The 26450-nt window shown below is 41.9% G+C and overlaps 4 protein-coding genes across 6 annotated transcripts; 2 read left to right on the top strand and 2 right to left on the bottom strand.

Annotated features, from left to right (window-relative positions):
* Positions 1 to 300: 300 nt before the first annotated feature.
* Positions 301 to 5557, bottom strand: LOC144634260 (XK-related protein 6-like). Of its 2 annotated transcripts, none has more exons than XM_078493165.1 (4): positions 3505 to 3974; positions 2352 to 2829; positions 1981 to 2131; positions 301 to 1770 (listed from the first exon to the last, which is right to left on the bottom strand). In XM_078493165.1, the coding sequence occupies exons 2-4, from the start codon at positions 2819 to 2821 to the stop codon at positions 1051 to 1053; spliced, it is 1341 nt and encodes a 446-aa protein (XP_078349291.1). In that variant the 5' UTR covers positions 2822 to 2829; positions 3505 to 3974; the 3' UTR covers positions 301 to 1050. The 2 variants fall into 2 exon arrangements, with proteins under 2 accessions (XP_078349291.1, XP_078349289.1); XM_078493163.1 differs by lacking the exon at positions 3505 to 3974 and adding an exon at positions 4611 to 5557 and having other exon boundaries at positions 302 to 1770.
* A 389-nt stretch (positions 5558 to 5946) lies between these two features.
* LOC144634259 (XK-related protein 6-like) lies at positions 5947 to 26116 on the bottom strand. 2 transcript variants are annotated; one of them, XM_078493162.1, is made up of 4 exons: positions 25961 to 26116; positions 8813 to 9289; positions 7758 to 7908; positions 5947 to 7277 (listed from the first exon to the last, which is right to left on the bottom strand). In XM_078493162.1, the coding sequence occupies exons 2-4, from the start codon at positions 9283 to 9285 to the stop codon at positions 6498 to 6500; spliced, it is 1404 nt and encodes a 467-aa protein (XP_078349288.1). In that variant the 5' UTR covers positions 9286 to 9289; positions 25961 to 26116; the 3' UTR covers positions 5947 to 6497. The 2 variants fall into 2 exon arrangements, with proteins under 2 accessions (XP_078349288.1, XP_078349287.1); XM_078493161.1 differs by lacking the exon at positions 25961 to 26116 and adding an exon at positions 11249 to 11406.
* LOC144635351 (uncharacterized) lies at positions 13022 to 17497 on the top strand. The gene is made up of 3 exons (XM_078494460.1): positions 13022 to 13201; positions 15753 to 16142; positions 17086 to 17497. The coding sequence occupies exons 1-3, from the start codon at positions 13156 to 13158 to the stop codon at positions 17163 to 17165; spliced, it is 516 nt and encodes a 171-aa protein (XP_078350586.1). The 5' UTR covers positions 13022 to 13155; the 3' UTR covers positions 17166 to 17497.
* LOC144636960 (uncharacterized) lies at positions 19340 to 23431 on the top strand. Its single transcript, XM_078496153.1, has 2 exons — positions 19340 to 21374; positions 22397 to 23431. Exons 1-2 carry the CDS (start codon positions 19890 to 19892, stop codon positions 23429 to 23431), a joined length of 2520 nt encoding a protein of 839 aa, XP_078352279.1. The 5' UTR covers positions 19340 to 19889.
* Positions 26117 to 26450: the final 334 nt, after the last annotated feature.

The following is a 26450-nucleotide window of genomic DNA, read 5'->3' as shown; positions in this document are numbered from 1 at the left end:
ACATATTTGTTATAGACCCCGTTATACGCAAAGCTAGCTGGGAGGCGTACCTTATCGATAAGCCAAACACATGTCAACGATTTTAACGTTCTATGCAAGTAATTTTTTTCAGTGAAGATCGATCATGGATCATTCCCTGAGGAAGTCAGACCGTGCCTGACGAAATATTGGAAATTAAAGTCATCACGCCGTACAGTCTTACTTTTATTAGTTGCTTATTCTCTACAATTTGCTGACTAGATCCACCAGGATCCTGTACCTTTGCATTGTCCCTTGCAGAAATTCAATGGTTACAACTGAGGAGGAAGGCGGATATTAAAAAAATCATTTTTCGAGATAAAAATGGTGAATCCAAACCCATATAGAAGGCCGGTAAAAAGACAGCAACCCGGCTTGACGTCCTTTAGGTCTCATTTTTTCACCGAGGTTGTTCAAGCCCTTACCTCACTAGATCAGCCGATGGATTTCAAAACGGCCAGATAAAGGTTTGGGCAATGGACAGTTCAGTTGATTCCGGCAAGGGCCCGATAAGAACCTCCATAAATGCGGACACCCCGATAACGCGAACAACAAACACTATAACTCAGGTGCAGATAAATTCTGCCTCTTTATTGTGGACAAAAATTTTGTTCTTATTCAGTGCATGGACACGAAATCACACAGTGTAGATTCCGATCTTTATTTTACATATTTTCATCTTGATATTTGTCTTACATATATACTTTACTGTTTGAGATACACATCATTTGGCGTAAAAAGGGTAACAGGGTAGTAGGAGGATTGAGGGAATTCTAGGAGTGAAGTGAGACCATTGCACCCCCCATACTCAAGCGCCGGCTCCTGTTTCTTTTTCACCGACAAAACGCAAAAGCGCCTGGGGACAAGGCAGGTGTCTGGTCACTTCCGCCATCTACTCATTATGACATCTCATTGGTCTTTCGAAATGGCGTCATGCCTATGATCAAATAATTACACCTTGGCTAATTCTGACACCTTGGTCTGTCCATTCGGTCAGAGGTTCTACTGCGTGCTACCTACTAGAGTTAAACTCTAAACGTTACTCTCAAACTGCATATTATCATTGTACTCATCGTCATTGTTTTGTTGTGGAGTGACGCCATCAATTGTTAGTTCATTGTTACGATCTTTTAAGGAAGGATGAAAAACGCCATAATACAGAGAAACCGATACAAGACCAAGCAGAAATGTGCCCCACTCTGTTACTAGAATAATAATTTTGAACACTTTGTCAAAATCGCTGAAGAAATTCCATAGAAGTACCATAATGGAATTCTCAATGAAAATCACCAGGTAATAGGGGAATCCCCATTTCCGTGTTTGTTCGCCCGCCAAAGGGAAAAAGCAAAACAGGTTGATGCAAGTAAATGCAAACCTGAGCAATATATCTCTTAATGATCCTTCCTCAAAATAATTATTTGGCTGGCTGTGTAATAGAAAGTACGAAAACAACAACTGGATGCCAACGACTACAAAAACCCAGTGCTTGAAAGTAGAAGCGAACACGACTAAAGCGAGTATCCTAGCAACGAGCATGAAAAAGCGCCAAGCGAAATGAAAGAAAGAAGCAAAGCTAAAGAGCTCCAACAGCTTGCTATGTTCATTTCCTAGGCGAAGGAACCTGCAAAAGCTTAATAAACTGAACGCGAACAGAACCAAAGACTTCATGATATTTATTGCCACAAACACATCCGCGAAGGACGTCCAGTCCATTGTACCTTTCTGAATTAGAATATACATCTGGAGAGCAACCTGGCAGAAAAAAAAGCAAAAAAAGAGGGGTTAGGAACTAACTTAACACAAAGTAATTCACTTTCACTTTCCAACTAGCCTCCCACACAGTTTAGGGGAGAACGTAGGGAGGAGTGAAACACGATCGCCCCTAAACGACTGAGTCAATTGGGAAGCTACTTTCCACCCAACCTGCTTAATGCATATTTGCTGACCACCGCTGACACGTACCTGGGGCGCCTCTTCAGTAAACGCTTCCACGACACCCAATACACTCAAGTCTTGCAGCTGAGAGATATACAGGCGATACCGCTGGGTATTATCTGGATGTTGATTTTGAATTCCTCGTATCAGACGCACAGTCTTAAAGATCTGAAAGCACCTAAAAGATAAATCATGTCAAGTTTGATCAATCCATGTCCGAAGAAGAACTCTAGGTCACCAAACAACCCTCAAAACCACAGGGTACCCAGCGCTATATTCAATTACCGAAGAGGCTGCTACATTACTTTTGTCAAAACCTGGCACGTTTGCCAAACATCTTAAAACTTGTTCTGAATTTTATTTTAATTATTCAACTAAAACACATTTTTGTATCTTACCTTATAAGACGACCACAAAAAATAAAATGGAACGCATAGAACCAAGGTTTTATTTCTAAGCTGTTTCTGCGGAGCCACTCTGTTTTTCCAGGATTTCTCTGATCCTCGAGATAAAATATGGCTGACAATAAATCAGTGATTACCAGTGAGAACACAATCACACCCAGTGTGTACGCAGCCCATCTATGGTCTCCTCTGATGTAATGCGTTGCAGCTATTTCACAATCCATACCAACATCGGCAAGAAATAACAGAGCAGTAAAAAACGGGAAAAGCAGAGAGAATCGACTGCACTTTGCTCTCTCATTCCAGAATCTTGCACCATCGTCTTCTTCTGTTACACGCGGTCGCTCATCAGAAATGTTTTGGTACAGGCGGCGACAGTGATTGGTTATTACATTGCAACAATCACAGCTTTGACATTCATTTATTTCACTATCCCCTTGAACTGAAACGTCTGTGGGAGCCATTGCATTAACTGCGGATATGAAAAGATGAGTCAGGACAACTAAATAATAAAAGAGGGGGACTTTGGGTTTTGGTTTCTCGGTTTTGGCCATTTTTTAGATCGGTTTTTCGGTTTTCGCAACAAGAAACCGCCGCAGTTTTTCGGTTTTGGTGTCTTCTTCGGTTTTCGGGTTTTCCTTCTATGAGCACATAGTTTTCCGTTTCTGGCAAAAATACTAGCGGGTGTTTGGATTTGGTATTTGCTCTGGTTTCCGGCTTTTCCAATTTGGTTAACAGTTTCTCTGAGATCATGCTGGTAGAAAGAAAACCTGCATGTTAATGAACAAAAATGTCAAGACTCTTTAAAAAAATTTCTTTCTTCCCTTTAGAGCTTCGGAATTTGGAATGTCCTGTTCGGTTTTCGGTTTCGATCGAAATTCACTTCGGTTTTTCGGTTTTGCATGATTTTTTTGTGCGGTTTTTCGGTTTCTTAATGACCCCAATTCCCCTCTCATAAAACTCCTTACATGGTTACATAGGCTAGCTGGTGGCATTGTCCTTGCGCGGTCTTTCGCGTGACAATTAAACGTATTAAAACATGTATTATATTAGTATAACTAAAAACAAGATATCATAACACGACCGACTTGTAATATCTATAAACCAGCATATGGGAACACACATATCGTAAATTTTACGTTAATACCTAAACTTATAAATCCTACTTCTTTCCATGGAAACCGAAACACGGTAATGTTTCATGAATATAATCTTACGAGCCTGCAAGTATCTTGTCTTCTTGCCAAATTTTACTGCTTGGTGTTGAGTGCCAGAATGCTGAGCCTGACGTTCACCAATTTCACGTATTATGGAAATATAAACGTTCCCGTTGTAGGTAAGTCAGCTTGTTCCAACTAGCGACATAGCAGCAGGGTCATGCAAACTCAAAAAGTTATTGTCTGGTCACCAGTGAATAACATAGCAACATATCAGGAACATAATGATATAAGCACTGAACGTCGACATAGGGAAAGAAAATACTTCGATTTCTTGATTCTGTTACGTTTATGCTGCCAAGTCGTTTACGTTGCTACTGCGAGCCAGGTTGACAGCACTGTCGTGCCCGTACCATGCCACCCGACAAAGTTTCACAGTGTTTTGATACATTTTTTGAACCTTTTTGGTCACTTTCACCTGAACTGACCAATCAAAATGCAAAAACTGACAAATCGGCCCCGCCCCCCGCCTTCTGTACGTCCAGACCCTCCAAAACAGCTTTTCCGAACTTGTGAGCCCACAGTGTTTTGGTCTGCGGCTTATACGTTGTGTAACGCAATGAAACCGGTGGTTTCGAAAATAAGAAGTAAACGATCTAATTGAGCTCTTCTGGATCCTGTGACAAGATAAGAAAACTTCAAATTGAAAGTAAATTTTACCACTTGCCCAAAATGATTGAATTCGAAGAAGAACAGTTAGTAAGCATTAAAGAGCACGATCTCGATGTGCGTGACAGGCAGACTGTGAACAGTGGAACTGCCCGTGGCATTCGTGAAAAATCAGCTTGACAAAACCTTTAATACAACCCAGTTGCACGGCCGCTTCAACTGCCTTACAGTGCAGCCTCGTTTCTTTGTTTGATAGGGCTTCGATCACCACCATCACGACAATCGCTGTCTGAAAATGTTTTCATAGCTCACCGCTGTATGCGATTTGCCGCAGATTGTTTTACCAGTTTTATACTTCCGAAAGTTTGCAGGCCTCTGATATTTAACAAAACATGTTAAAGCAAATTTCAGTTCAACGCTTTCTTACCTTGCATATCAGGCCTCCTGTCCTATTGCCAACTGTGCGGTATACGCAGGATTCATACGGTACTTTAACATCCGATTGAAGTAAAAACGCGTCACAAGACACGTCCCCTGTACTAGGCGTGATGTGTGACTGAACAAATTCTATGAATGACCGGAAGAGGAGAATTGATTTAGTGTTACCTGCGAATTTGCGGAAGTCAACGCCTTGAACGTTTTTCACTTTCTCACCAAAAGAGGAAGTCATACTTTAGTTGAGAGATATTTTCCTTTTCGAACGAATGAGACGAATATCAAATATGTCAAAAATAAAACAAAATGGTATTAAACAATATTTGCACGGAAGTAAATTACAGAGTTCTTCTGCCAGACATAGAGCAACTTGTTTCTTTAAAAATCCTTTCCTGAAGGCGAAAAATTAAAAAAAAAAACGTTTAACAGCATGGGAACTTGAACTGACTTCTTCCGTGCTTTTTGTTTTCGCTTTTCTGCATCACTTCAAGGCGGATAAATGCTCGTCACGCAACTCGTCCGAGCGTGACGGAGATAGCAGGGCAAGAGTAATTAAAAATATCATTCCCTGAAATCCCTGGTATCCCCAGAAAGTAAATCGCTCGTTGGGTCTGTGATTTTTTGATGGACAGACAACAACGTGTGAAACTCTCTGCCGACTGTTTCTCAGAATGGGGAACCGTACCATCTGGCGTGCCTCAAGGCACCAAGCTTGGCCCCTGGTTATTTGTCCTTATGATAAATGATCTCAGCCCCTCTGATGTACAGACTTGAAAATACGTCGATGACACTACCCTTGCTGAAGTGGTCGCAAAGGACAGTGAAAGTAACATTCAGGAAGCTGTGGACACGGTAGCTCTCTGGTCGCGCTGCAACAAGCTCCAACTTAATGTGGACAAGTGCAAAGAGTTAACAATAGACTTTAAGAAAATTAAACAGTCTTTTGTTCCCATTTCGATTAATAGTTTAGATCTAGATTTGGTCAACAGTGTTAAAAGATATTAGGTGTCACCATCACCGATACGTTGCATTGGAATAACCACGTTACGGAAATCATAAAGAAGGCCAACAAAAGACTATAGTTTATCAAATTACTAAAAAGAGCTTGTGTCCCAAGAAAGGTCATTCTTAACTTCTATTGTACATGCATAAGACCAGTTCTAGAGTATTGCGCGCCGGCTTTTCACCATAGCCTTCCCGCTTACCTAAGCGACGATATAGAACGCGTACAGAAACGCGCGCTATTTATTATCGATCCACAAGCATCATATCAGGATATCCTATCAAGTTGCAATCTAAGCACCCTAAAGGAACGACGTTCTATCCTGTGCAAGAAACTCTTTAATAAGATTATGCTCGATAGTAGCCACAAATTACATAAGTACATACCACAGGAAAATGTAAATATGTATAACCTCAGAAGTCAACGTCATTTTCAAGCATGTAAGGCTCGAACAAATCGTTTTAAACATAGTTTCTTTCCTTCTATGTCAAATTTTTAATATAGTTCTAATAGATTTTAATAGTTGTATTTTTAATATAGTTATAATAGATTTTAATAGTTGTATTTTTAATAATTTATCTCTGTAAATTTTTACGCAATTCAGTTTTTAGACTGTCATGTAAGAATATCAATAAACTATCTATCTCTATCTTCATCTATCTAGGCCGTTTTTGTTTTAGCGATCTCTTCTGTTTTATTTTGTTTTTGTTTGTTTGTCTGTTTGTTTGTTTGTTTTGTTTCTTTGTCTGTTTGTTTTTTTTAAGGCAGCAGCGAGATCATAGCCAATCGGAGTCAAGTGTGTTTTCCCGCGCTTGGTACCGGTTGCACGTTTTCTCTGTTCTGATTGGCAATCTGAGACACTCAAATGTAGCACTCTTACACGTAACTTACAGTAGAAAAGTTAATCGTTCTCACGGCCATAGCTGTGCTACTGTTTCCATTACTATTTACTTTCCAACGCGCTCTCTTGTACTGAGTCTTTACATTGGTTTTTCGTCCTAAATCAATTTCATCTTGTCTCATCTCAGCTGTGTTTAACGACGGGTGAAAACAGCGATAAAATAAAACCAAAGAAACGATCCCGATTAAGAATGTTCCCCATTCTGTTGTTAGTATGACTATCCTGAACTTCAGATCGTAGCTCGTTAGAAAATTCCACAGTAGAACCATCACAGTGTCTTCAATGAGGTTCAGGATATAGTAAGGATATCCCCATTTTCGAGTGTTTTTGCCTTCCAGTGGAAAAAAACAGAACATATGCACATATGCAATAGCGAATCTGAAGAATTTCTGTTTAACTGGCTCGTCTTCAAAATATTCGCATTCCTGTCTCCACAACAAGGCATACGAGGCAGCAAAGTGAATTGCGACGACTATAAACACAAAACGAGTGAAATGTGACGCAAACACAGCGAGAGCTAGTATTCTAGATGTGAGCATAAACAACCTCCATAGGAAATACAACAAGGAACCAGCACTACACCAATTCAGTTGGCGACTTTCTTCATCAGCTACTCTGATATATCTTGCGTAGATGAGAAGGTTGAAGGCAAAAAGAGCGAGTGACTTCGGTATGCTGAGAGCCACAATGAGATCTTCAAACGATGCTAAGTCTAGACTTCCTCGGCGTAATAAGATGTAGAGTTGTAAGGCGACCTGTTAGGTAGAGAAAAATGGTTCAGTTTAGCTTCTGGTGATATAAGACTAACTGATAATAACACATTTATAAAATCAAATTTGAAGTTTACGCTAATCCCAGATAAGGTTTTTTTGCCTTTACAGCCAGAACGATTTACTTTTACAATCAGCTTTGATAAGTAAACAAAACGCGTGCGCTGATTGGCTGATACTGGCGCCTCCCGTTACACGTAGTGCACTCTCATTGGCTTGTCTTTCTGGTTATTATGTGTAAAAAACAGGTTTTTACAATCCCGCAACTATTAATAATAAATTGTTCAAGACTCGTTCAAAAACGTTCTAAAAAAAACAGGGTTTTACAATTCTGCAACTATTAATAATAAATTTTCAAGACTCGTTCAAAAACGTACTAACTGTATATGCTTTTGACTAGCAGCAGTGAAACTACTGTTACTACCAAAATATACAATATACCCGGCATTCTCAGGAAGCATTTACCTGTGGAGCCTCTTCCATAAACGCTTCTAAAACACCAAGAGTGCTCGAGTCTTGTAGCTGAGCTATATACAGGCGATACCTTTCTTTATCATCTGGCGATTGGTGTTTGATACTTCGTATTAAACGCACGGTTCTAAATATCTGACAGCATCTACAACAGTAAAAACACACATCCTTTACCATTACAGTCAACTCTCGCCTTGCGGACACCCCGCTATTGCGGACACTCGCTATTACGGACAAAATCCAGATCCCCGGCGGAAGAGGTTTGACTGGAAATGACTCCCGCTATTACGGACACTCGCTATAACGGGCAATAAACGACGCCCCGAGCGTGTCCGCTATAACAAGAGTTGACTGTACTCAGTGACAGACGCTTCAGCCATTTGTTAACTTGAAAGAACACCAAGATCTTGTAACAGTCAGTACTGCTACTCTACTATCCGGGACCTGCCAGACTACTATTATCTGCGTGAAGTAGCCTGGACCTATTGATTTACTAGTTCTTGAATTCGAATAGTACCTAGCAGTGCTAAAAAACCACTGTTTCAAAAGCCCAAATCCCAGTTCCAGTTCTATTGTTGTTGTTTTTTGTGGTCATCACAGCCAGTCCCAGTGACCCAAATTCAATTTTTCCAGAGGAAATTTGTAAATCCCTGTTCCCATTTACCCCTTCAGGTCAATAATTATACGAAGAACCCCCAGTTGTTATTCCCACTCGTTACGTAATCTTTTCCCTGATTTCGTGACGGACGTTCAAGGTTGCGAAAAGGGATGACAAATACCTAATCACGTTTCCCGTGACTTGTCAAACAAAAGATACTACATGCATGCAATGAGCTGTTCTTATCACGTGACGATGGATCGTCATCCCACGCAGATTTCATAACTACTTATTCAAAATTATAAATTGGAGCCATGTAAGGAAATTGAAAAATAAAATTACAAAAACGGCCCATGAAACTGTTTTTAACAAAGATTTGTCACATAAAGCCACGATCGATTGTTGCAGTAACAGCGACTCACTCGGTACAAAGTCCTTAACAAGAGCTTACCTTAAGAGACCTCCACAAAGGAAGAAGTGACACAAATAATGCCACTTTTTTATCTCCAGTCCATTTTTCTTCAAAATCTCCCGCTTGTAACTCTTTTGATCCTCAAGGTACCAGTTTGCAGATACTATTCCGATTGAAACCAGTGAAACAAACGCAAAAGCGAGGGTCAGTACACCCCAGCTGTAATCCCCACGGCGATAATGAGTCACTGCCACCTCAACATCCATGCCAGTATCCAGTAACGACAGTAACGCAGTGAGAAACGGAAATAACAGGTCAAACCGAGAGCATTTTCCTCGTTCATACCATATTCTTGTCTCGGGGTCTTTGGGAGGTACATCTGGTCGTGTGTCTTGTATCCAATCCAACAACCGATTGCATCTGGGAGCACAGGAGAAGTATCGGCACGGGCATTGAATATTTTGCGATGACGGCTCTGTCCTATTCATCTCTTTGTGCATGTGGGGCACCATACACCTGCAGAGAGTAAAGGAATTTTCATCTCCCAGTCTGAATCCCGAACCTCCCGCTAACTCGAACCTTTGTCGATTCCCCTCCAGATCATTTTCTTACTACATTTAGGCCCGGGTCGCACTTGGGACGAAATCGGGACAAGTTTATTTTGATAACCAAAAAAGTTGTCAGATTCCTGTCATCAGTTGACCACGCCAAGTGCGACCTACTTGTCCCTACGTCCACGGAGACAAATCTTCAAAGAAGCCGTCGTCCTGCCTCAACGCTAGCCTGCGAGCAGGCTCTCGTTGGGGCACGCGCGAATATACCTTGGGGCACACGCGAGTGGCGAGCGGAGTGGCGCCAATAAAGTGAGCCTGCTTTGATCTCTGTATATTTTTCATTTCTCCTTTGCCTTAGCAAAGTGAAATACCATTGGCCGAAAGGCGAGAAAGGTGAGATAACTGTCAATCTGTTTTGTTTGATGAGGTGCGATCAGATCCCCATGCATGGAGTCGTTCAGTTTGCCGCGGGCTGTCGCAAATCAGTCGTCAACAATCAGCAATATTATTATCGAGTGCGTGTATTTCTAATGTTTCAGCGAAGTTCTAGTCTGTTTCTGCTAACCTAAAAAAGGAGCAGGATACGCTGTTAAAAGTTTGTTGATGAACCGAGATGTACTCGCCGTTTTGCTTGAATCGGTCTTCGCTTTCTTCGCATTCGATTTCCCTTTCCGCAGCGCTTTAGCTACAAACGAGTACAGCTCGTGCATATTTCTTATTTTCCGTGCACAAGCCTGGCAAACTCTATCGGATTTTTTCGCGGAGGCTGTCACTTGTAAACCAACATATTAGCACAGTTAAGCGAGGATAACACCGGCGAAAACTTTCTGCTTTGACGCTTGAAAGGAATTTTCTGTTGCGATCACACGAGCCGACTCTCCATATTGGACTTTTAACGAACACGCACACAGTCGGCAGAAATCTCTAACCGAAGAAAGAAGAGGTTTTTTTCAACGCTTGCTTTATTTCTTCGGTGTAGCATTCACAACCGACATTGTGGAAAGTTTGCATTGGAAATTTTCCCGATAAATCTAAAACTATCAGGCTTATTCGCTGTCAACGTTCCTGTCAAACTTCTATTCCCGTGAAACTTAATAATTGTTCCTGCGGTTTCCGGGGTGGAAGAGAAAAATTAGCAGAGATCGATGCAGGCTCACTCGCGGCTGACGCCGCTCTCATGTAGCTCTCATGCATGCTCCAAGGTGAGCCTGCTCGCTAGCTACCTCAACGCAGGACTTTTTACGAACAACAAACAAAAATTGTTTTTCTTGTGACAAAAGTGTCAATCAGTTCAGTGATCCTTAAAAAATTGTTCGCTTCACATTTTACTATCTAGTCTGATGAATACGAATTCAAGCGGTTTTCGACCGAATATTTCCGTTATTTGGGAAAAGAGCCCTCGCCAAGATAATTCAAATGAAAGGAAAGATTGGTATAGGCTAGGGCAACTGTTCTGTAGCCGCAGTCCGAATCATGATGCACAGCAATTTGCTCATCAAATTTTCCGCTTTATACGGCGGCACGCTTTCTTTTATATGAGCTTCGACATCGTTACGAACGCTCGCATTAAGAAGGTAGAAACAAACATTTGCGTTGATTTGATTCAATGCGACCGGTTTGTCTCTCCCTTTTGAATGTTATTTTTGCTGCGAAATTAACACAGTATCAAGTGACGGGTAATTTTGTGTGTCCAAGTGCGACCCTAAATACAACAATTCAAATTGTCTCGGACAAGTTCCGAGACAAACATTGTCCTCAACATCTTGCAACATTTCAAATGTTTGTCTCAAGTGCGACCCGAGCCTTAGTTTTACCCTCGACAACTCGAACCCTCTGGCAACCAAACCTTTCTCGATTTCCCTTGAAGGTTCGAGTTGTAGCAAAAAATAAGAGCATGCAATATTTACAAAATCGGGCTCACCGAGATAACAGACTGGGAAATCCTCCGTGTAACTTTTGTGTTTTACTGAAACACAAAATTAAATAGCGTAGAAATTGTCAGCAGCCGATTACATGCATGTGCAAACTCATCTCGAATCACACATAACAGCACATTGTTTTGTGTGTGACAAAAGCAACCAATAAAATAGCCTGCGAGCAGGCTCACGTTGGGGCAAGCGCAGCTCTCGTGTCGCGGCTTCGCCGCTCTCGTGTAAGGGTGGGCCGATACAGGTTTTTCAAAACGATACGATATCGATACGATATTTGCCTTTTTTCTCGATATCGATATCGATCTCGATATTATGACGTCATTTCCGTCCTGACGTCATTGGTAAGTCACGTGATTTGTTAAAGAATTCAAAAGACAGTCCTGGCGTTGTAGATGTTAGCCACGAATGTTGATTTTTGGTCTTTTTGATTCACTTTTGCATCAAGGCAAGAAAAATTCAAATATTGACAAGAACAACAATATTTGTTTGAGCAAAATTGCATTTTTAAACCTCAGGTGCTGACCAGGAGACCGCAGGCTCAGGTCACGTGTGCAGTATCGGAAACGTATCGAAAGTGCGATATTTTTCGAAAGTATCGAAAATTTTCAAAATTGTCAAAATATCGAGGTATCGAATATTTGGTATCGAGTATCGGCCCATCCTTACTCTCGTGTAGCTCTCGTGCGTGCCCCAAGGTGAGCCTGCTCGCAGGCTACCAATAAAACGGGATGAACAGATTTACGTTTAAAGCCTCTCTTGTCACAGTGTCAGTAAAGCTGACATTTTCAAGGTTTTTACTTTTTCGGGATATTAAATTGCACGATACACTGTACAGTAGAACCCCGGTAACTCGAACTCTGAAGGGAAACGAAAAACAGTTCGAGTTATCGGGGTCGATTGAATACTTAATTTGCCAAGTTAATAATTGATAGTTTACTGATTTTTCAGCACTACAGTATACAGTACAGTGCAAATTGAAGTTATCTTGCCAGAAACTCTAACACGGCCATACATTCTAATGATAAGAGTGGAAAATGGCTGTCAAATACGTGATCTGTTCGTTGCTCTAATCCGTGGCGTCTTGCAAGAACCGGAATTCGAGTTATCGGGGTAAATTTGACCCAAATTTTGTTCAAGGGAAACGAAATTTAGTTCGAGTTAACGGGGTTTTCGAGTTATCCGAGTTCGAGTTAACCGAGTAAAAATGACTGAAAAGTGGGGTCAAATCCAAGGGAAATGGAAGTTTGTTCGAGTTAGCGGGGTTGTTCGAGTTATCCGAGTTCGAGTTACCGGGGTTCTACTGTATATTACGGTAGCCTACATTCCAATATATGGAAAAGCGAAAAGGGTTGCCTTGTTGAAGGGTATAAAAGATCTCTGCGGTTTGGAGTCTAATTGTATGGACCACTTTTTTTAGTAAGGACATGATTCGCCAAAGCAAACTATATATGGCCAAAGAAAGGGCAGGAATAATCATGTGTCATTCAATCATTCAAGAGCTGCGATGTTGTAATCCTTTCAGTATCACGATTGTCATTGCAGTGCATCTTTTTCAGTGAAGTGCCGATTTGATTCGTTCGGATCACTTAAAAATATGGTAAACCATTAACGGAGCGAAACTGAAAAGCGGGAAACAGGAAGTACTAATTGAACAACTTTTCCGATCATTTTTACCAAATAAAGCCACCTGAACGGAAATTACGTCATCCCATCGCGTCGGGCGTACCCATCCGGTTTTTTCAGGAATCAGACGAGCGTGACGGTCACGCCACTTTATTATAAAGACGTTTCGCGTCCTTCCCGTTTATTGATTTCACCTTGTTCCGAGCTATGCGGAACGGAAGAATATAAAAGAGATTTGAAGGAAAACAAGTTTTAAGAATAGAGAACGACAGTAATGGAATACAGCAAAACACCCACGCGAAAGGAAACTTTCTCAAACGGTAGGTAAAGAACTGAGTAATTTTTCTGTTCGATTATGTCAGACTTGAATGTTGAATTTTTAAATGAACGACTAAAACAATATTCATTAAGCTTATTATCCTGAAATCAGCGTTTAACGTTTACTTTCTGAATACCAAGTACATTACACTGGCTAGTATAATATTGACTTGTGTATTCTCAATAATTTCTCCTTTTGAAGAAATGGTCGTCATTCTGAATATATCAGCTGCATTCGGAAAGAATTTGTTGATAGCTTGACATTTAGGGCCTGTTTACATGGAGGGAGGGTGCCCCGGCTAACCGAGTTACCCGGCTAGAAGGGATAAAACCTAGCCCGCCTTTATCAAAAAAAAAAATTATTTTTTAAAAAAAAAAAAAAAAAAAAAAATTAAAAAAAAAAAAAGAAAAAAAAAAAAAAATTTATTTTTTTTTTTTTTTCTATATTTTTTTTTTTTTTTTTTTTTTTTTTTTTTTTTTTTTTTTTTTTTTTTTTTTTTTTTTCCCCCCCCGACAAAAGTCCCCCCCCCCCCCCCCCAAAAAAAAATTTCTCCCCCCAAATTAAAAAAAAATTACCCCCCCCCCCCCCCGCCCCCCCCCCCCCCCCCCCCCCCAATAAATAACGTACCTTCCCTTACATGCAGAATTCACAACCCTTCTACCCGAGATGAGACAGCGTCATTGAAGCGTGTCACGGCGTGGGAAAACAATGTAGCTCCAAATGATTGAAGAAAAATATGGCTTTTTACTGAATAATCAAGGCTTTTCGTCTTCAAACTTATTTTAATTTGATGTACAAGTTCTCAGAAATTTACTGCGTTCATTTTTGACGAAATTCAATCGAAATTCAACAGTATTTGGCCGCCAAATTGAAATTAAATTTGTTGTGTCGTGAATTAGGATAATCATTCCAACGAAAATTTCGAATTAATTAGCTGTTGCTCAAAGAAATATTTTCAGCCGACTGATAAAACTAATTTTGATCAAATAGCACTGTTTGGGTCCAGAATTTATACATTTTATGCCATTAACTTCAAATTTAGTTTAAAAACACGCGCGAAAACTTATCCCGGCAAGCCGGGATAGCTCGGGCATAACCGTTTACATGGCAAAAAGCTATCCCGCCTAGAAGGGTGCCCCGGGCAAGTAGACCGAGTGCCCCGGCAAGGCGGGTTACCCTTCTAGCATGTAAAAGCTTCAATACATTTTCTTAGGAAACGTATGAAAAGTTGGCTCACCCAGGGTAGCTCGGTTAGCCAGGTAACTCGGTTAGCCGGGGCACCCGCCTTCCATGTCCTTTTGCGGGGCCCCGGCCCGCTTGTTCTTTGGTTTCTTGGAGTGGGGCGTCCGCCGCGTGAGTAAACAGGCCCTTAGACCCAGGTTGTGGTTAAAAGTAGCTTTTTTTGTTTTTTTACCGCTTTTGACATATTAAAAGGGGAGCCTTCATATACCTTCAATAGAAAATGGAAACCATTTCACATATTAACTTTTCATTAGTGGTTGGTCTGTTAAAAAAAAGTTAAAAGCTAAGGCCCCTTAAAATACCTAAAACCCATTTTTCCTTACCCATTTCTATACTCCAACACATCAAATCCCTACCTTTTTATAAACCTGCAGCCTAAAAGAGGCAGCCCTCTATAGAATCCCCTTAGCATCAACAGGGTTTTCGAGGGTTTGGGAGAATTTAAAGGTTGTTTTTCCAACCATAGCCTTAAGGAATGGTGAAATGATTATTTTCAAAGTCTCTCAGACTCACTCAAGTGTTTGCATGAGCGAGCCTGTGTAAACCCAAAGCGGCATTTTCTTTTTCTTCCATAAAAGTAATACATGATGAATTCATTGGTTGTGTTTATGACACCATGGGAGGTGTGGTGGCCTAATGTTTAGCGCGCTTGACTTCAAGTTGAACAGCCTGGGTTCAAGCCCTGGCTGGCGCGTTAGGTTATGTTATTGGGCAAGATACTTTACTCTCACAGTGCCTCTCTCCATGCAGGTGTATAAATGGGTACCGGCTAATTTACTGCTGGGGGGTAACCCTGGGATGGACTAGCATCCCATCCAGACGGAGTAGCACTACTTCTAGTCAACTTAATTAATGCTACAGAACTCAGGAAAAGCTCCGGCTGTATGGGCCACTTGGCTCAGACACAGACTTTAAATACATTCAGTTTATGATACCTTATGCAAAAGGCTATTTGGCAGTTGTTATGGGATCAAAAATATATTTATAAGTCAGATGGATGTGCTCAAAGTTGAACATACATGAGTAAATGAAAACAAAAGTTGTAAAATTATCATAAATAATAATTGATTCTTAGGCACCTTAAATTGCCATTCTACCTCAAACAATAAAAAATTAACTTAAATCTAATCCCAAACACAACCAGCAAACACTGGTAGATTTCCACCAGCAGTTCTAAGCAACTAAAGCATGATATAAAAGATGGAAATCTATGGCTTCTATACAGGCTACCCAACACAGAAATGAGTACATCAATTTACTAACAAGCCTGTATACCACCATCCATATAATTATTCTTTTCTCTCCTTCAGAATCTGATGATTCAGATGATGAGATAATTGTAAAGACATTATGGCCTGTACATCAAGCTCCAACTAACGGCATTAGAGACTACAAAGATCAGGATGGTGACTTTCAACGCAGTACAAAAAAAACCTCTAATAATAACGATAAAGATGACCTTGAAGGAAAAGTTGAATCTGGAAACAAAGAAAACTTTAAAGTTAATGGTGAAACTGGAGGTAACAGTGATGCCGAAGATGAAGTAATTGAAAAAGTGCGAAGAGGTCGCATGGAATTTCCTTGCAGCTCAGAATGCAATGCATCGCCCGCAAAATCCTGTTTGAATGGCAACAGCAGCAGTTTATGCGACAATTCACATCATAAATCTAAAACAAGTACTACAAAAGCAAATCACCCAGGTAATTAAAAAGTAATTTAACCAACCAATACTCTGAACACATCACTCACACATAACAATTTCCACAAACAATATTCTACTCCCAACCAACCCTCCCACCCTCCCATTCACTCACCCACCCACTAAACAACCAACCAACCTGCCAAATTAATACACCAAGCAGCCATTACCAGACCAACCATGCAACCAACCAACCATATATGCAACCAACCAGCCTACCTACATGCCAGCCAACCAAACCAACCACTCAACAAACAAACCATGCAACCAACCTGCCAACCAGCCAACCTACCTACCTACCTACCAACCTACCTACCTACCTACCTACCTACCTACCCACCTACCTACATATCTGCCTACCACCAACCAACCAATCAAACCAACCAAACAACCATGCAGCCAATGCAACCAGCCTACCAACCAGCCAACCAACCAACCTACCTTAACCTACCTATACCAACCAACCAACCTATTTTCCTACCTACCTACCAACCAACCTTTGTACCTACCTAGCTACTTTCCTACCTACCTACACACCTACCCACCTACCTACATACCTGTACTTACCTACCTACCATCCAACCAACCAATCAATCAAACCAACCAGCCAGTCAGCCAGCAAGCCAGCCGACCTACCTGCCAAACAAACAAACAAGCCAACCAATTAACTAATTACAGCCAACACACCCACCCACCCACCACCCACCCACCAACCAACCAACAAATCAAACTAACCCACCATTCAACCAACCCAACCGACAGCCCGCTCTAGTAATGTCAGAAGTTTAACTCTCAATTTAAGCCATGATCACCCTTAAGTTTTAAAATTTTCTACCTTCTTTTATTTAATACTCCTCTTTCAAAAAGGACTTGCCCTATGATTTTAAGTTGTCTCTTTGAGTTTTATAGAACAAGTTCTTACTGGATTACATTTTCAATTTCAGAACTTTCTGAAGACAACAGGACCATTTTGCAAAGTAACTCAGCAGGAACAAAAAAGAAAACGTCTTGCCATCTCAGCTGATAGATTGCTGCAATTTAAACAGCCACTAATGACATGGAGTTATTGGCTGGCATCACAATTTTAGGATATAGCTATCGAGCGTCCATGATGGGAACAAGTAAAGAGACCTCACCTGACTGTCTGGTTACAAGTTGTTTCATTGGAGAAACGCTATAGATTAATTTATTGAAACATAATATATTTATCAAGATAGTTTTTTATGGTAACATACTGTCGAGGACGTTCGCTGTGGGTTTAAACATGAATAACCCGAAGCCATATCTGCTAACTGGTCAGCCAAACCATGTAATAAGGCCCTGGCAAAATTAAAAGAAAACTTTTTTCAATAACAATGTGGTGTGGTTTTTTCATCGACAGTGATAAAAACAAGTTGACAAGCTTGCACTACTCCCACGAACGGGTATTAGTCATTTTCATAGTTTTGATCTCACGAGTTTAGACCGAACTTTTGTGGAAACCTCTCTTGATAAAATGTGATTGGAGGTGCTTGATTTTTCCTCAAATGCTGTTTTAGAGGAATTTGTTCTTAGCGGTCTTAAGGCCTCCCCTTTGATGAAACCTTTCTTGACTCCAAGTGAGTGACATAAGGAAGAATAAGTGTACTGAACTGTTTCAATGGGCTTGTAAGGTGCGTATTTGAAGCACTGGTTCGTTTATGACTCTTTCGCCTTTGTGAACGCTGGTGTCCAGGAAAGTAGTTTCTGTATCAGAAATTTCAGCCGTGAACTTGATAGTGGCCTGATGTTTATTTGCTAAATCAATGAACCTATCTGTTAGTGTCCCGAAGGGAGAAAATGCCCTCGAGATATAATATCGTTTTCAAGCGAGAGGTTTGAATGCGCTTTCACGGCTAAGCGTTTTTGTTACGACTTTGCCCATAAGTATATTGGCAAGCAGAATTCATGTACACGGTAAGGGGCCAAGGAATAATAACGTGCAACCGCGACTGGTGAGGGTGGGGGGGGGGGGGGGGTGAGAAGTAATTTGCTGCAAAAACGTTTCAACAGTGTTTTCTGAGGAGTGTTTTCTGAAGTTTGGATCCCCTCAATAAAAAAAATTCTGGATCCGCCCCTGCGTGGAGAGAGAGGGGGAAGATAGGGGACTTAAAAAGCGAGAAATCCCTAGACATAACAGTAACGTTCCTTAGAAAATGGGAAACTTTACGTCATTATAAACTGTTTCATTTTCTGTGACTTTTTTAATACTTGTGATCATGTTACTCTACCAATTAAACCATGATCGCCGGGTGAATTAGTCTTGGGGAGCCGGGAAACAAGCTACCTTGTCAGAGTCTTGTACGGTCCTCAGTCCTGCAACGATCAGACAGGAGAGGAAACAGTGTGGCGATGTGTTAAGGACAGTTGACTAAAGGGAATTTGAGTGAAACGAAGGCGTCAGAAATTGCTTCCCAAAACAAATCATGGAAAATAAGCGTAAAGAGAATGCCAATTTAAAGGAAACTGACCGGAATTAGATGGAAAAGAAGGTGGTGACACGCTGGTGACAGTATTAAGAGGTAGAGTAAGCTTTTCTTTATTCCATGCATTCTGCTGATGAACACATTCTAAGTTTTGTCATCTGTTTTTAGGCAGTACTACAGTGGACATAAAGGGAAAGATTGGTAAGGTAATTTATTTCGTCATAAATCAATATCCAGTCGCCATCGATAAAAGTTTTATTCTCTTGATTAATAACAACAACGTTGCCCGAAATTAATGTTTTTTTTTTCCTTGACTTTTTTTGAAAGAAGTGAGCTTCGATTGCGGAACCTATTCTATAAGTAGCCAGCTTTTGGTTAGCAGTCTTAGTAGTTTAATCTTCTTGTTCAATCGTATAGTGAAGAAAACCATTTAAGATTAATTATCACGATTTATTTTGCAATGTTCATCTACCACTCTAATAAAAGGGGCGCCCCCCCGCCCCCCAAAAACAAAAAAAAAAAAAAAAAAAAAAAAAAAAAAAAAAAAAAAAAAAAAAAAAAAAAAAAACAAAAAAAAAAACCAAAAAAAAAAAAAACCCCCCGGGGGGGGCCCCCAAAAAAAAACCCCCCGGGACTCTAAACTAACAGTTTACCACAATGACAGCGGCTACATGACTAAGGGTTAATGTTTGCGGGCAAAATTTTTGGTCAGTTCTAAACCAGCGTCCAAGCCGAAAAAATGAGCTAACACGTATATGTTTACGTCTATAAATGCGTATTATTTTTATACGTTCAGGCCCGGCCTTTCGTTCCCACGTATAAGTAAACGAACGATAATCCGATACGTATACTCTTCAGAGTTGATAAATTCGAAAACGAACAACCATAATCGCATTTCGCATACGTAACGTAAACTGGTATCGGTACAGACTAGAGCCCATGTTCCGCTGAAAAAGACATCAATATTTGCGGTTGTTTCGGGAAGTGTAATTAGCGTGGATGATTACGCTCTCAGTCTAGTTTCGGGTCCTGTCAGGTAATTGAACTCATTTAAATTCCTTTTCGCCTAGGCCAAGGCTTGCGTGTCCCAGTGACCCATGTGAGCTATACCGAGCAGGTCCAACCAAGTCGGGAAGGTTACGGGGTAGAGACCAGACAAAAATCAGCACCTGGCCCTCCAGCTTGGGGGTTGGGCGTGGTGCCAACAACTCCACCCCGTAAAAAAACACTTTGTTACGGAAACGACAACAAATGCTACAACAACTGTGGACCCTATAGCGGACTTGAGCCAACCAACTGGCTACATGACTACTCCTGATGAAAGCCCTCGGGAAGTCAGGAGTACGATGGATAGTCTGCTCGGGCCTAAAACCAACATCCGCCTGGCTACATGGAATGTCCGCACCATGTTCGAGACCTCAAGAACACCGCAGGTTATCAGTGAGATGAGGAGGTACAGATTGGACATTCTGGGGATTAGTGAATGCCGGTGGACAGGCTCTGGACGCCGAGTGAACAGCGATGGAGCAGTCATCATGTACTCTGGACACGACAGTCAACACATTCGCGGCGTGGCCATCATAGTCTCAAAAGCAAAAGCCAACACCTTGCTGGAATGGGAGCCACCGAGTGACAGGTTGATCAGAGCATGCTTCAGCTCTAAACACTGCAATCTTACCATCCTGCAGTGTTATTATCCAACAAATGACGCTGACGAAGAAGACAAGGACAACTGGTATGAGCAATTACAACAAGCAGTCTCCAAAGTCCCTCTGCATGACATGCTTCTGATCATGGGTGATATGAATGCCAAAGTCGGAGCTGACAATTCCGACTGCGACAGAGCTATGGGGAAACATGGATGCGGTGTGATGAACGACAATGGCGAACGTCTAATTGACTTCTGCTTAGAAAATGATTGTGTAGTCGGCGGTACCATCTTCCCACACAGAAACATCCACAAGCTCACATGGAAGTCTCCTGATGGTTCCACTGTCAACCAGATCGACCACATTTTGATCAATGGAAAGTGGCGCAGGTCCCTTCATGATGTTCGAGTTTGTCGTGGTGCCGATGTTAACAGCGATCACTACCTAGTTACAGCCACCATCAAGCTAAAACTAAGAAAAGCAGCTAAGTCAAACCAGCACAGGAAACACTTTGATGTTGCCATACTGAAGTCCCCACCCACCAGCAAAGAGTTTGCGTTAAGACTGCAGGACCGCTTTGCCGCCCTGGCTAAAGACCATGAGGTTTCTAGCATTAACACCAAGTGGGAAACCATTAAGAAGACGTACGTTGAGACAGCCACCAGTGTCTTAGGCTACCGACAGAAAAAGAACAAGGAATGGATAACACCTGGTACGTGGAAAAAGATAGAAGAACGGAAAAAACTGAAAGCCAAGGCACTGAGCACAAAGTCACTCAGGGTCCAGCAGCAGGTCCAAAAAGCCTATAAGATGAAGGACAAGGAAGTGGAGAAGAGCGCTAGGAATGACAAAAGAGCCTTTGCTGAAGAGTTAGCAGGTGAAGCTGAACGTGCTGCTGCAAGGGGAGAGATGAGCGCTGTTTACAAGATCACAAAGCGACTCTGTGGTAAAAACATCAACCAGTCTGCCCCTGTCAAAAACAATGACAATAACAACCTCACAACAGAACGTGAGCAGGCTGCAAGATGGGTACAACACTTCGGTGAGGTACTTAATCGCCCAGAACCAGATGATCCTGCTGACCCTCCACCGGCAGAAGATGTTATCAACATCAACATCAGTCCCCCTACTGAAGCTGAGGTGAGGCGTGCCATCCAAAACACGAAGAGCGGGAAAGCCGCAGGCATTGATTCCATCCATGCTGAAATGCTAAAAGCTGACCTTTCAGGCGCGTAGCTGAGGTTTTTGGAAGAGTGTTCGTATTGACAGGAATATTTATTAGGGGGTTATTAAATGCGAGCGCCGAAGGCGCGAGCCTCTAGGGGCGTCTGGGGGCATGTGCCCCAGAATATTTTGAAATCTAGAGGCCTGGAAATGCTATTTTCAGCATTGTGCACGTCAATATTTCAAACTCGATGGAGTGTAAAATAACAGGTATTTTTAGTCATAACAACAATATTTCCGGCGTTTTGTTAACTTGATACATTTACATACCGGCTTAGTACACTAAACGTTTTACAAAAGCTTGACGTGTGCTGCAAAGGCATCTCAGGGTAAAAGCTTAAGCCCCCCACCCCTCGGTTCCACCGTCAATGTACTAAAAGCAGCGTCAAAGCGTCGATATGCACTAAATACACGTATCACCTGGGTCCCCCGAAATTTTATTCCCCGCCTTTCGTCTATTGATACTCCATTTATCAAATCCCGAACGCCTGTCAAGGAAATATTTTTCAACGATGAGATTATTTTTACTACATATAATACTAGGTCACTAGGATATATTGAGGCCACTTACTAACTAATTCAATACAGGACTATTCGTAAAGCAAACTTGACAATTGCATCATCCTCGGGTGAAGGCCTTGAAATAGATTGATAATTTCGTCCAGATCGACAGGCATACTGATACTTGATATGCATGAGAGCCAGTGAGGAGAGCCCATTCTCCTTACAATTTAATACTTTCCCGATACTTTTAGCGTTTTCTTGCAGGGTAATGTAAACGCTGCGACACTGCGACGTTTCCCATTCCCCAACTATTTGCTAAAAGCTGAAAATCAACAGTTTGTGTTTTCAGTCCTCCATTATTGACCTCCAAAGGGGGTTCGTTCGAACCCCTCGAATCCCCCCTCCTTCGCGCCTGCCTTTGTACGTTAACCAAGGTCCTCACGGACCTCTTCAGAGACCTATGGGAGACAGACACAATACCAGATGACTGGACCAAAGGCCTAATTGTCAAGATTCCTAAGAAAGGTGGCCTCCAAAATTGCGACAACTGGCGGGGCATCACACTGCTGTCAATTCCATCCAAGGTTTTCTGCAGGATTCTTCTTGCCAGAATAGACACAGCCATTGACACTAAATTGAGACAGGAGCAGGCAGGATTCAGAAGAGGCCGCGGATGCATAGATCAGATCTTTGCTCTAAAAAACATCATCGAGCAGTGCATCGAGTGGACCACCCCTCTTTACATCAACTTCATTGACTTCCAGAAAGCGTTTGACAGTGTGCACCGTGACCCCCTATGGAAGATCTTGCGATCATACGGAGTCCCTCCAAAGATGGTCACACTTATGAGCTCATTCTACCAGCAGTTCGAGTGCAGTGTCATTGTTGATGGCAACCTATCAGAATGGTTTCCTGTGAAGTCAGGGGTGCGTCAGGGATGTATCATCTCACCCATCCTCTTCCTGCTCACCATCGACTGGATCATGCGCACAACAACGGCCGACAGACCCCGTGGCATTCAATGGACACTCTTTTCCCAACTGGAAGATCTTGAGTTTGCGGATGACCTTGCTGCTCTCTCCACCAATCGTCATCATCTACAGGAGAAAACCGACAGGCTCAACAGGTTTGCCAAACAGGCAGGCTTGCAGATTAACACCTCAAAGTCTAAAGTAATGTACATCAATGCCACCCCTGATGTACCGATTACGGCAGATGGTGAACCACTTGACTTTGTTGAGGAATTCACCTACCTGGGTAGTCTTGTCGCAAAGGATAGTGCAGCACGGAAGGACATCAAGGAAAGGCTTGGGAAAGCCCGCGGTGCCTTTACACGACTCCAGCCCGTCTGGAGATCAAAGCAGTACAGCCTTAGAACCAAGCTTAGGCTATATAACAGCATTGTCAAGCCAGTTTTGTTGTATGGCGCCGAGTGCTGGCGTGTAGTGGTGAAGAGCGATATGAACTAGATTAACACCTTTCACAACGGCTGCCTCAGGAGGATATGCCGCATTTTCTGGCCTAACAAGATCTCGAATGAAGAACTCTACAAGAAAACAAAGAGCCAAAGTGTGGTGCTTGAGATCAAACGCCGCCGGTTCCGTTGGCTTGGACATGTCCTCAGAATGGACCAAGATCGTATTCCGAAGACCGCTCTTAGATGGACACCACCTGGAAAAAGGAGGCGAGGGCGGCCCAAGACAACCTGGAGACGTACTGTGATGGCCGAGCTAAATGAGATGGGCTTGACTTGGGGCGAGCCACAACTTGTAGCAAAAGATCGGTCCCGATGGAAGCAGATCGTTGCCGCCTTATGTCCCACCAGGGACGAAGAGGAATAAGTAAGTAGGCCAAGGCTGCATGGTTGATCAAAAGGCAGCTTGAGAAAGGGACAGAAACAAGTGACAGAAACAAGTGTGGAAACATTTCTCCATCTCACAAGACGAAAAGTGACTGCGGTTTAATCAGTTATTAATAGTAGCCCTAAGGGGACAGTCAATACACTATAGTTGAGGGAGGGTTCAGGTTTTATTACGCTTTTGCATCAGTGCTTGCGATTATTTTCGGAACTGTTCAGGACTTACGGGCAAACAATAGTTTTTAGCTTCTTAGATAACAAAGCTCGTTTGTTTTCTTTGCTTTTCCTTAGAATTTCATCATCTAACAGATCGAGCAAGAATGCCTTTTCCAACCCTAGAGTCCTCTGACAGGGACAGAAGCGACTGTGAAAATACTTTGTGGACTAAAGAGACGAAAAGTAAAATTAAATCTAATTTTAATTATCGCTGTGGTTATTTACTTCTGCTTCTTCTAGGTTCATAGGTTGGTTTAAACTAACTTAAAATTAGGACCTGGATCGAGTCATTGTTAAAACCTGCAGGGTTAATCGAGATTGTAAAAGAACGTACCTTCTCTTGTTAATTAATTACATACCATGCAGGAAAATAATTTAAAAAAAGCGCATCAGGGTGCACTCTGCACTAAAACTGTGCCAATATCTAAATGTAAAAAAATTCAAATAGAAATTAGATTCGCAGTGGCTGTTTGTATTATTAAATAGAGCGACAGGAGATCATCATCATCATTCTCTCTTAGTAAAAATAAAACAAAGGCTGGCTACGAAAGAATTGATCAAGATTTTAAAAATGTCATTTTATTTTGCATTGAAATATAACTTCCTTGCAGTTTTTCATAAGATTTAATGAACCAATAAAGTTCTAAGTCCGTAAGCGTCATTTGTTTTACAGTTGTCACCCGTGCAGTCGCCTTATCAGGCGCATTGAATCAAAACGTGCCACTCTGAGTTCAAATTTAAGGAAACCCCTCTACCCCCCGCCCCCCCCCCTCCCCTTCCCTCCCCTTCCCCCGTCCGCCCCGCCCGCTCTTTCGCTCCCTGACGGGCCGCCTCTCCCTCCACTAGAGTCAATTCCTCCCCGGCCGCGGCGCCCCCACTCCTCCCCCCCTCGCTCTCCTTCCTCTCGCCTGGGTCGAGTTCCTTTCGTCTCGCTCTCGCTGTCTAGCGATCAACGCTCTCCGATCTGTGGCTGTCGGGATCGCGCCCGTTGCCGAACGCGAGGCCTAGACTTGTAAAGAGTCCGCTTCCTTTGCCATTTCTCCTTGAGCAGGATACAAAGTAAATTCTTAGTATGCGCGACGGGTCATCTCCCGTAGGCGACCGTGCGGTGCACGACCCCGCTAAGTTTATTGCATAAAGTAGCAATAACCTGGTGGATGTACCCTGGTCGATTTTGGGAAAACTGGTGGAAAATCAGTGTCACCAGTCTGTTACAGAGGGGTGTTTAAGGTGACTCACAGTATTTTAGACCTTCCTACAACCCGATGGTGCGGCTGACAAATTATTACATTATACTGTATTTCTTATACTGATTAGACAAAAATATTAAAAAACGAAAACTTTCACCAAGTATTTTTAAAGTTATAAGGCTCAAAAGGTGAAGGTTGAAAATAATTGAGATCTTTTGACAGATTGAGGTAGAAGCAACTGTGAAAACACTCGAGGGAAGAATGGTGCCTGAGCTGTCTTGAACTAATATAACATTGCAAATAAACTTTAGTAACACCACTAACGTATAAGTCTAACAGATCCCGTAACTGTTTCTGGATTTGAATTATCGTTTTTCGTGATATTCAATATTTAACAAATAGATTTCATTTTGCCGTGCGTCTGTTCAGTAATAGATCACAGATGACGTCAAAATGTGGTATGAACAGAGAAGTGGCCCACGAGGCGCTAGCCGAGTGGGTCCACATACGTTTCTGTGATCTATTACTGAACAGACGCACGGCAAAATGAAATCTATTTGTTTTATATAATAACACAAGACTTTAGCACACTTCAGTGTGAGCAATGCCGCCGTACCGATGAGCTAAGTTGTTTTGATTTCACTTTTACTGAGTTTTCGTTAACACGAAGCACTGTTAATCCGATTTAATAAAAACAGAAAAATGGTCAATTGAAAGTCAATGAAAAAACTAACCTTTATTCCGATTTGGAAAGTTGTTCAAATCTGTGAGCAGTAACAGAAGCGTTCAACCGCAATACGTTTGTTTCCCGTGGCGTCGTCCAAACTTCAAACTTTCAAACTTTCATACAGGTTTCGGATAATTTCTCGAATAATTCACTGTCTCCTTCAACCTTGTTTCGCTCAGTTAAATGCTTCGAAAGGTGAACGATGCTTGGCGTATTGTTTCTCACTGAAGATTTGTAATTAAGCTGAACTTTTTTGCTTTGTTGTGGCCCCGGCCGCCCCGCAAGTTTGACTGAAAAACTTTGCCGACAACTCTGATTTGGACTATGAACTCTGATCACGCGCGCGAGTCACACCACCGCGTGACGTCATCTATGCGTCTGTACTCTGATAGATCATAAGTAAGAACCAATCAAAATGCGCGTAGAATTCAGGTTATTATATAAATACTAGTTATGCAACACTTTCGAGTGGTATACTTTGGTTCCCACGTCACTTG

The sequence above is a fragment of the Oculina patagonica genome, chromosome 13 (assembly GCF_052425735.1).
Source record: "Oculina patagonica isolate OP01 chromosome 13, crgOcupat, whole genome shotgun sequence".
In the NCBI taxonomy this organism is placed as follows: domain Eukaryota; kingdom Metazoa; phylum Cnidaria; class Anthozoa; order Scleractinia; family Oculinidae; genus Oculina; species Oculina patagonica.
This window is presented reverse-complemented; position numbering and strand designations above follow the sequence as displayed.

Bases quoted from the DNA above. Each gene is read 5' to 3' on its own strand.
- LOC144634260 (XM_078493163.1), bottom strand. The intron at 2,132-2,351 runs GTAAGATACAAA...TTTATCTTTTAG, and splicing joins TTTTGTGGTCGTCTTATAAG to GTGCTTTCAGATCTTTAAGA. The intron at 1,771-1,980 runs GTACGTGTCAGC...TTTTTCTGCCAG, and splicing joins TTACTGAAGAGGCGCCCCAG to GTTGCTCTCCAGATGTATAT.
- LOC144634259 (XM_078493162.1), bottom strand. From the start codon at position 9,285: ATGGTGCCCCACATGCACAAAGAGATGAATAGGACAGAGCCGTCATCG. The intron at 7,909-8,812 runs GTAAGCTCTTGT...TTACTGTTGTAG, and splicing joins CTTTGTGGAGGTCTCTTAAG to ATGCTGTCAGATATTTAGAA. The intron at 7,278-7,757 runs GTAAATGCTTCC...TCTACCTAACAG, and splicing joins TTATGGAAGAGGCTCCACAG to GTCGCCTTACAACTCTACAT.
- LOC144635351 (XM_078494460.1), top strand. From the start codon at position 13,156: ATGGAATACAGCAAAACACCCACGCGAAAGGAAACTTTCTCAAACG. The intron at 13,202-15,752 runs GTAGGTAAAGAA...TCTCTCCTTCAG, and splicing joins AAAGGAAACTTTCTCAAACG to AATCTGATGATTCAGATGAT. The intron at 16,143-17,085 runs GTAATTAAAAAG...TTTCAATTTCAG, and splicing joins TACAAAAGCAAATCACCCAG to AACTTTCTGAAGACAACAGG.
- LOC144636960 (XM_078496153.1), top strand. From the start codon at position 19,890: ATGACTACTCCTGATGAAAGCCCTCGGGAAGTCAGGAGTACGATGGAT. The intron at 21,375-22,396 runs GTGAGGCGTGCC...ACGTTAACCAAG, and splicing joins GTCCCCCTACTGAAGCTGAG to GTCCTCACGGACCTCTTCAG.